The sequence below is a fragment of the Amblyomma mixtum genome, chromosome 6 (assembly GCF_055824585.1).
Source record: "Amblyomma mixtum isolate Tamu chromosome 6, ASM5582458v1, whole genome shotgun sequence".
NCBI classification, from domain to species: Eukaryota; Metazoa; Arthropoda; class Arachnida; order Ixodida; family Ixodidae; genus Amblyomma; species Amblyomma mixtum.
In genome coordinates this window covers 91,972,744-91,982,636 of record NC_143017.1, presented here as the reverse complement: position 1 = coordinate 91,982,636, position 9,893 = coordinate 91,972,744, and the positions used below count along the sequence as shown (strand labels likewise).

The window sequence follows — 9,893 nt, the reverse complement described above, 5'->3', positions numbered from 1 at the left end:
TTGGTTATGAGCCGTCTCATTACCAGCAAGGGAGGCATGAGCAAGCGTCCAGATAAGGCCAATGCGCCGCGTGTGCTGATAATTTTGCAGAATCCGTGCTGCTTGTGGGGAGATTCTTCCAAACGTGTAGTTACGTATCGCCAATTTTGAGTCGCTGACAATGGTTTCTGCCGAGGATTCCGCAATGGCTAGAGAGCAATGGCTGTTTCTTCTCCAACATGTGTGTGCTTAGTGCGTATAGTGTCCCCAGTTATGAGTGTACCACGTTCTGTGGTGACCACAGCTACCATCTTGTCAGCCGAAGAATCTGCTGCATCTACATATACCACAGAGGTATCATTAAGAAAGCGTTTGCCTAATGATTTGGCTCTCTCTGCACAGCGTTCAGCGTGGAAATGTGGGTGCATGTTCCGAGGTAGTGGAGGAATGACCAGAGTGCTTCAATACTGTGTTTCTCTTCATTTCTTTCCTTTCTAAATTCCTGCCCTGAGCCAAAAAGGGATTAGGACCTCTCAGTTACTTACTTGCTTAGTTGCAAACCAGCGGCAGGTACGGGGAAGACCAGGGTGCCGCAGGAAGGGGGCGAAGGAGACGCTCCAGCTTGGAAAGAATTTCTCGAGTAGGCGGCGGAACAGGAAAAGTGGGTAAGTGGAGACGCAAGCGAGGCCTGAGACGACATCGCTGATCAACGGGTCCTTCCGCACGGAAAGCTGACAAATGGATCAGGCGCGGCCACCGCGGCCGGGATTGAACCCGGGCCTGCCGGTGCAGCAGCCGGGCGCTCTAACCACTCAGGCACCTAGGCAAGGCAGAGCTCTGCTCCGGGTGCTGAGTGCAAAGAGTAGGCCCGACGCTTCGTCGGACATTTTGGTATGCCATTTTGTCCTGTCCTCGGCGAAACATATGTGGTGGAAATCAGCTCTTAGTGCTTCACTTTGGGAATTAGCTCACAGATTTTCACAGCAATGTCATGCGTGCGTGCGTGCGTGCGTGCGTGCGTGCGTGCGTGTGTGCGTGCGTTTTCGGTGAGTATACGTTGGTTTCGTTGTATAAGTTGTATTCGAAAATAGAAAAGTTTTGAGTTTTTTTTGGACAGTAATGAGATGTTAGGTAGCTCACTGGTATAAACTCAGAAATTTTCGCATTTCTTTAGATCTGCATTGGTTGCATATATAATGCTGATTGCTGGCGCCACAGTCTACGACATAATAAGGCGGTGCCGAATTTCGAAGGCGCCTTCGAGTGTATTCGACTACCTTGATCGTCCAGGGATGTCTAAAATGCAACTGGAGAAGGGACCTCCTCTTGAGAGCACCGAAGGTAAAGTATCAATCAATCAATCAATCAATCAATCAATCAATCAATCAATCAATCAATCAATCAATCAATCAATCACTCAATCAATCAATCAATCAATCAATCAATCAATGACCAAAACAAATAATCAGTCACTCAATCACGGAATTCAATATTATTTAATTATCAGTTTATTCTTGAGTAAAGTCGACTCAATTCTGAATGCTCAGGAGCTGCAAAAAGCTGGCCTGCTGTACGTTTAGGCACTAAGGACGCCGTTTTGGGAAGCTCCGAAATAATACCGGGCACCTAGGCATTTTTTGACGTTGAGCGAAAAACTACACGACACTTACTTATATCTCGGATAAATTGTGCTGCGGCCTTCACATTCGAAACCGAACCCGCGACCTCGTGCTCAAGCTTAGAACGTGCTAGCTACTGCGCGGGCATGCATCTGCGGCTGGGCAACATGAACGTCCGCAGCAATTGAGCTGCCTAGCGATGAGCCGCGTAAAATGCTTCGGCTCTATCCGATATAGCCGTAAGCGACAAACGGGCTGACGTTACTGGTTAGCGGCCATCCCTCTGAAAAAGTCAGGAGACAGTCATTACATTTGGAGCAGGTCCTCAGTTCCTATGAATGGCTACCTTTCTCTATAGCTATGGTGAATTTTCCACTTTAGTATTCGCACTCCCCAAGGCTTGCGTTTATTGCTGGTCGAGTCTTGCCTGTCAAGTGTAATGCCGCTGCGGAAAGCGAATACACCAATCAACGTGACTTGTCAATAATGAGTTTAGTTAAAAGGCCGCATACAGCTTTCGAGTAACACAATCTACGTTAAAGTAATCTGCTACTTGGCGTGGTGTCACGATGAGAATCCTGCAGGCATTTAACTACAGCTCGGAAGCTCCCTTTTCGCGGACCTCTCCATGGGTGGCTGGAATCAAGTATTTAGCTCAGTGACACTTAGCAGCGATTCTGTCTCGTTACTGTGCAAGAATCCATGCGACAGCGCTTCTCAAATTTATTGTTACAGCGAAACTCAGGCAATAACATAAGAATGTGTCTGCGAACCCTACGCACAACGGAGCAGAAGTCGTTGTTCTACGGGCGCCGATCCTCCTTGGGCTAGTTTGCGGGGCTGCCTCTTTGTGGCATCGATCTCGTGAACACCGCCAGTGGTCGCTAACGTCGGTCTTGACGCCTAACTGCAACGCAAGAAAACCCTCGGCGATTTTGCAAGCGCGGTAACTGCGGTAGCAGTCAGGCACCCAATTGTATAATGATGTCAACGCGCGCGCGTTGACATCATTATACAATTGACGTCATTATACAGTTGTGCGCGCACACACACACACACGCACACACACAAACACACACACGCGCACGCACACACACACACACACACACACACACACACACACACACACACACACACACACACGCACACACACACAAAATGGGCGCCAGTTTAGCATTCCTAAGCACGAAATATTGTGCGAAAGCCCGTTTTTTTGCCGGTAAACACCATCGCCACGTACCTCAAAGCGCGACTCAGGTGTCAACTGAGGCAGGGAGCCAGTTATGCGCTTTTCTTTTCCTCAAAATCAACGGAGTCTACAAAGTTGTAAACGCTAACGCCAATGAACCCAATGAACGCCGGCGGCCTGTTGTTCCAGTGCCGCGTTTCTGCCACGTGACCAGTCATGAGGCTTCACTCACCCCACGGCTTTCGCCAACAATGCAGATACAAGTGCTCTCGCACTAAAAATTGAGTCCGCAAAAGTTGGCACGAGATCCGTACGGATGGCGTCAGGACTACTAGTCAAGAATAGTTTCACTTTCTTGACACTTTCTCGAACTGAGTGCTCATACAGGAGCAGTGACTTAAAATTTTTTTGGACGAAAGAATTCGAACCTGTCACTTAATACGCCGTACACCAAACAAAACTTATCAGCTGCAAGGTGAACGATTAATACTAATAGCGATAATTCGGCAGAGACACTGAGGACTGCTTACGTGTGGGAATGCGAAAGCATGTCATGGAAGCAAGACGTAGACATTTGGTTGTGGTTTGCGAACTGTGTTCATTTCAGGCGATCAGTCTTCCTTTCTTTTCGAAGTATGACACCACCCACACGCACGCGCACGTATGACACCACCCGTAACGCTGTACGACGAACGAATTAATTATTTTTTGAGGAAAAGAAATGTCGCAGTAACAGTCTCACTTCTTGGTGGACACGTCAACCACACCGTTGCATCGCAATTTTTATACGAAAGCCTGGGAAGGCTCGCAATTGACGGTTCATATGCTGTCGGTTCCAATCCGGGTAGCAAGCTAGCCTCCAAGTTGAGTAGCACATGTAAGTTATATGCAACCAGAAATCGTATGACACCACCCGGAACGCTTTAACGACAAACGGTTTGCATCAAAATTTTGGTGCGAATGTTACCCCATGGATGGCGCCACATGGTGGTCAGCCAATGGCGGGTATATAGAGACGAACGACATGTATACGATTGTCTGAACTGGCGGCGCTCGGCTTACTGTGTGCGTCATACGGCCGCTTGATGATGTCACCCTTTTTGCTTGCCATCGCTGGGATTTTCTGTACCATCTCTGAGTACACACACAAAGACACACATACACAATAACAGACTCCGCCGGCTTTTCTCGCAACGGGACTGATAATGCTTTCGCATTAATAATGCTTACATTTTCTACCCAATGACAACACCTAGGTCGTTGTACGGTACACAGAAATGCAATGAAAACGTATAGAAGCCACAATGGTACACTGTGCGACGAGAAATAGGACTAGGCAATACGCAAGCTACGGCAAGGTACGGTATAAGAACCTCGTGACCCCAATGAAGAAAGCAATGAAGCAGCTGTCCAGTACGCAATACGCAAATAGAAATGTACACAAGGTTTTCAAAAATACGCTTTCAACAAAACCTTTAACGAAGAGCAGTGCTTTAAAACGCCATGGACGCCTGAGTCGCGGTCGATGAATTCGTCGACCTTCAATTTCAGGGGCAATCTCGGTTGCGGCGTTGTAGAGCAAGGTCTGTTGTTCTAGGATCTTCGTGGCTGCCTTTATTGCATTTTTTTTCTGCCTTTTCTGGCCATGTCTTTTTCTTTCACTTTTCCAGACGAAGGTGTGAACCGCGTCCTGCTCTCATTCTCAGTCGTCACAAACGCCGAGAAACTGTTCAGCACCGGGAGCTCAAGTAAAGATTCCATAGAGGTCATCCACGGCATTCGGGCTTTATCCATGCCATTGATCATACTCGGCCACACGGTTGTACATGCGCAACGCAAGGTGGTGTTTCGTAAGTAAAGCTGTCGTTGATCGTACAGGTCGATCTATAGTCGGATGCAACTCAAGAACGATAGGATAGGATAGGACAGGACAGGACAGGATAGGACAGGACAGGACAGGATAGGACAGGACAGGACAGGATAGGATAGGATAGGACAGGATAGGATAGGATAGGACAGGACAGGATAGGATAGGACAGGATAGGATAGGACAGGATAGGATAGGATAGGATAGGACAGGACAGGACAGGACAGGATAGGATAGGACAGGACAGGATAGGATAGGATAGGACAGGATAGGATAGGATAGGACAGGACAGGACAGGATAGGACAGGACAGGACAGGATAGGATAGGACAGGATAGGATAGGACAGGATAGGATAGGACAGGACAGGACAGGACAGGACAGGATAGGATAGGATAGGATAGGATAGGATAGGATAGGATAGGATAGGATAGGATAGGAAAACTTTCAATGTCCAAAAGAAAGAGGGTGGCTAGTGGGCTACCCGCCTAGACGACGGCCGAAAAGTCTTGGCTCTCGGCGGCGGCTTCGGCCAGTCGGACAAGTAGTTGCGTCTCCGGGTCGGAGCTGAGTAGTAAGGCCTCCCATTAGACTTTCCACTTTGTGTCGTCCCTCCTGGGGGCATGAGGACCCTCCCATAGTATGTGGTCCAAGGTGGCTCTAAGTTTGCAGTTCGCGCATTTTTCTGAAAACTGCCCTGGGTACATAAGACTCCAGAGGGCCGGGCTTGAAAATGTGTAAGTTTGTAACTGGCGCCAGCTGATGGCTTGGTATCTGGTTAAGTATCTGTCCGCTGGAGGAAGTTTAGCTCTTTGAAAACGATAGTGCTGGCTAATTTCTCTGTATCCCACCATGCGATCAATGTCTCTGAAGACCACCTCGCTCAGCCCGGAAGGAAAAGCCTCGGGCGAACTCGTGGACCGTCTCATTACCAGGCAGGGATGCATGTGCTGGTGTCCAGACTAGCGTAATTTTTCGTCTATTAAATGACGGTTTTGCATTGTGTTCGTCACGGGGGAGTTTGAGTCACTGACGAAGCAGCTTTTCCCCGTCAAAGCACTCCTTCCAGCCAATGGCGTCAGCTGATTCTCATGAGCGTGCTGGCACGACAATGCAGAGGGGCCGATGAAAGGCGTCCCCCTCCTTCCATGGTCGGGGATATATACCCTCCCTGCATAGCCACGCCTGTCTTTGCATTGTCACGCTGACAGGTTCTTGAAAATCGGCGCCGCTGCATTTCACGCCATAGCAAGAGAGCCCCGTATCCCCACTCCCAGCGGTGGTGCCACACTTTGACACCTACAGGGGTGGTACACGGGTGTACCACCTACCACGGGTGGTACGCGGACAAGCCAGGTGCAACCTGCCCCGGTTGGCAGGTCACAAAGTAGAGCGAGGGAAATCCCCTCTCCTTTTGTAGGGAAGAGGAGGCATGCTTCACCAATCTCACGGGAAACGCAACAAATCAAATGGCGATTACACTCCTTCAACGCTAGCCGGCCCTCAGAATCGAGCCTTAGTTGTTCTTTGGTGTGTCGCTCGTATGGCTCCCATAGTTCTGTTTATTGTCATTATTTTTTTCCACCGTAGTGAGAAAGCAGGTAGGAAGCACCACTCAAAGAAGCTAACATCACCTTTTCAATAGATCTATGAGTAAGACAAAGCTATGAAATAGAACTAAGAGGCAGCATAGTGATAAAAAAGGAAAGCGGGTAGTCGCAATTTTAAAGGAAATCATTGCATATTAAATCGTCAACTGATCTAAACGTTGCGGTATTTGGGGAATCCCACTATTGCCTCTGTAAGAATGCTTGGCCGCAAGAGCACCTATATATATTCCTCCAGAACGTGCAATGAAACGTAAACAAACGACATAAACGTACCCGGGCAGCGCAGAGCTACAGTTAACTAGGTACACCTGCGGCGTCGACGATTATACGATGCCTTACGAATCAGATATATCCAATGATATCCACTCGAAAGGACGCATTCCACGTGGTTTATTTACATTCGTGAAAAGGGGGCCAGACAAAAGGAGTGAACATTCACAGTTCAATTAGGGAGCTTTGAGACCTATTTATTGTCATCAAAAACTGGGAATAAATGGAAGTTCCTCTCTTCAGTGCCTGCACATTATGGTTTGTTAATAATATTATCTTACCGCTTTTGTAATGCACGGGCTATGTTTGAGATTAAAATCACTGTACGTCCTTCACTTCAGTAATGTCCTTTAATTTATTCTAAAAATGATTCAAGCGTTATGTGCGCTCACGTAAACTGCATTATTTAGATATATTGAACTCATTTGTACCCAAATAGAAATTTCGAACTTGTTTCCGGGATTGTGCGTGTGTTTCCGGGATCTGCGAATGCAATAAATGCATTCTTAAAGTTGTACTGCTTTTTTTTTCTTGCAGGAAATCCAGACAGTTTTTCAGAGGAGCTCGCCTATAATCCAGCAGCACAGATTGCATCCAGCTTGGTACTTGTCGTGGACACTTTCTTCTGTTTAACGTACGAAATTTCGCCGCAGCTCGTACTGACAGTTTTTCATGCTCGGAAGTTTCGCTAACCACAGGTGTTTCAGGAAGCCCTTTACTGCGCTGTACCGTGCCTGTTTAACTGCGTCGACGCGTCGAGTTGGTATATCGCTACAAGAAAGACTAACCTCGCCCACTGTTCGCTGTGTAGAAAGCTAACCGGCGCCTATACGATGTCCAGCCTGGGTGTTGGCAGCACAAGGAGCCCGTTATGATGTTGCCGGAACACATTTAGCTCGGTTACGTCATTTCCGGTCGTAACTTCCACTTTGGCGACACATGCGATATGTGACGTCACGCTCGCAAGCTCAGATATGACAAGTCATGACCACCACAGAACACATATCATGCTTAGTCATACCACACATCACTCACGCACGCACTCGCCATGGACACGACACAATGGCATTAAATACGCAGATCAATAAATAGTTAAGATTATTCACGACATGTCATAATCATAGGCTACCGCACATCACATGTCACGTCTAGTCATACACCATCATAACCATATATGTCATAACTGACACCGCAGATAAGCATATATAGCGTTCTGGCCAAGCGTGACACTAGTCAACGCCAAACGAGCCTACAAGGTACAGCGCTTGTCCCGTCTTCTCTCTTGTCTCTGTTGGTACGCTGTTTTCTTCAAGTATGTACCAACTCGCCCAAGTCGCCGTGTTACTGATGATCTTGATGCCATCGCATAAGAGAAAAAAATTGACAACACTTACATCGGTTCCGTAAATCGCGGAATTCAGTTCCAATTTCCGCAAACTGTGCCAATTTGGCCACCCGCCTGTGCAGCGACCGAGCGTTGTTTTCAAGCCTTCGGCGGTGTCTTACACCAGAGGCCCACCAGACTGCGGTTAAAGTTGCGCAAGCTGCGTGCGTGGGGTGGCCACCTAATCGCGGGTGCGCGGGCGCCTATAAAAAAAAAAGCAGTTTTTGAGGGAAGCTGGAAGTGAAAGCAGAAAACTATAGAAAGAGGTGGTGCACTGGAGGGCTCCGGACTAATTTCGAACACCTGGGGATCTCTAACGTGCACTGATATCGCACAGCACACGGGCGTGCGTAGACAAAGGCAGCGTGAGATGCGTATGCGGGGCAGTGCACCCCTTTTCGCGCGTACGTCTGGCTGTGCTGCCCCTCGCCTACGCTTCCCGTCACCCAATTCGTCTCCGCTTTTTCCTCAGCCCGCCGCGATGGCTCAGTGGTTATGGCGCTCGGCTGCTGACCTAAAAGACACGGGTTTGACCCCGGCCGCGGCGGTCGAATTTCTATGGAGGCGAAATTATAGAGGCACGTGCACTGTCCGACGTCAGTGCACGTTAAAGGACCCCAGGTGATCGAAATTTCCGGAGCCCTCCACTATGGCGTCCCTCATAGCCTGAGTCGCTTTGGGGCGTTAAGCCCCTATAAACCTTAACCTTTCTCCTTGCTCTTACCCTTCCTCTGCTAACCTTTGCTGGGATTACTCTCCTCTCATCACTCATAGAGTTCATTGTCCTCCTCACCCACCTGCTTCACACTGATGAGAAATGCATCAAAATAGTACGAAAGCGCTATACGACCGTCAGAGCCGAGCAAAATTCTTGCGTGTGCATCTTGCTTCTGCATCTTTCGTTGCCATAGCAAATGGGATGCCAAGCGGCAAGAATGTGGTCCGGGCCACCCCCGAAATTAGACATAGATCGACTGAGACCAAAATTGACTTCCAATCTTAATTGAGCGTGCTTGGCACAATGACGACCTCCAAATTTGCCTCGAGTTATTTCAAAAGTATCGTCCGGGCTACCCCCGAAAAATTACTCGCTACTATAAGATTTGCGCCATCTCGTACAGTGTAGCTTGTGGCGCCACCATTTTCATCACCGGGCTTTCGCACGTCACACATCTGTTTAAGCCGAGTTGAACTCTGGCATTTTTTTTTCTTCGTTTTCAGTTAAAATTGAATCTTTGGCTTTTTCTGGGTGTGCTAACAATTTATTATCATCATCATCAGCCTGACTACGTCCACTGCAGGACAATGGCCTTTCCCATACCTCTCCAGTTAACTCTGCCTTATGTCAGCTGCGACCACCTTATCCACAAAGCCTTCTTTAACTAATCCACCCACCTAACTTCCTGCCGCCACGCTGCTACATTTGCCTTCTCTTGTTATCCAATTCATTACCCGTAAGGACCATCGGTTATCTTGTCTTCGCATTACATGCCTTGCACAAGCCCATTTCTTCTTCTTGATTTCGACTAATGTCATTAACCCGTGTTCATTCCCTGACACACGCTACCATCACCTATCATTTTTTCTCCGTCACTTGATTCAAACCTGCGACGTTCACTCCGAAGTGGACTGGTCGGCGCCATTTTGAAGTGTATTGCGGTGTAGCTCAGCCTCGGGAATTCGCGAAGAATTCGGTGGTGACGCATGAAGTTTACTTGCGGGATCGACCGGTGGTGGCGACACCTGGATTTCGTTTCTTTTTTTTTTTTTGTCTTCTCTAGCTTATAAAAGCTCCTCATTCAGTGAGCGTGCACTCTTGGTCTTTAGAATAGTCTATCAATACAGGCAAGTTGAATTTCTCCTCAGTCTATCCTTTAAGCGTTGCTTCCATGTTCCAGGTGATGACATCTTTTGCTCGGCTGCCAGACGCCATTTTTGTGTCATGCTGTACCATACTACAGAGAGCTTCCCCATTCT

At 48.1% G+C, this 9,893-nt stretch overlaps 1 protein-coding gene across 1 annotated transcript in view; it reads left to right on the top strand.

The window, feature by feature from the left end:
• The first annotated feature begins 1,175 nt into the window (after positions 1–1,175).
• The window catches only part of LOC149339663 (nose resistant to fluoxetine protein 6-like), a 63,231-nt gene continuing 54,513 nt past the window's right edge, over positions 1,176–9,893 (top strand). Inside the window, exons 1-3 of the mRNA XM_089550966.1 lie at positions 1,176–1,320; positions 4,458–4,637; positions 7,070–7,166. Of these exons, the coding sequence (XP_089407092.1) occupies positions 1,176–1,320; positions 4,458–4,637; positions 7,070–7,166 (422 nt within the window). The remainder of the gene's footprint in view (positions 1,321–4,457; positions 4,638–7,069; positions 7,167–9,893) is intronic.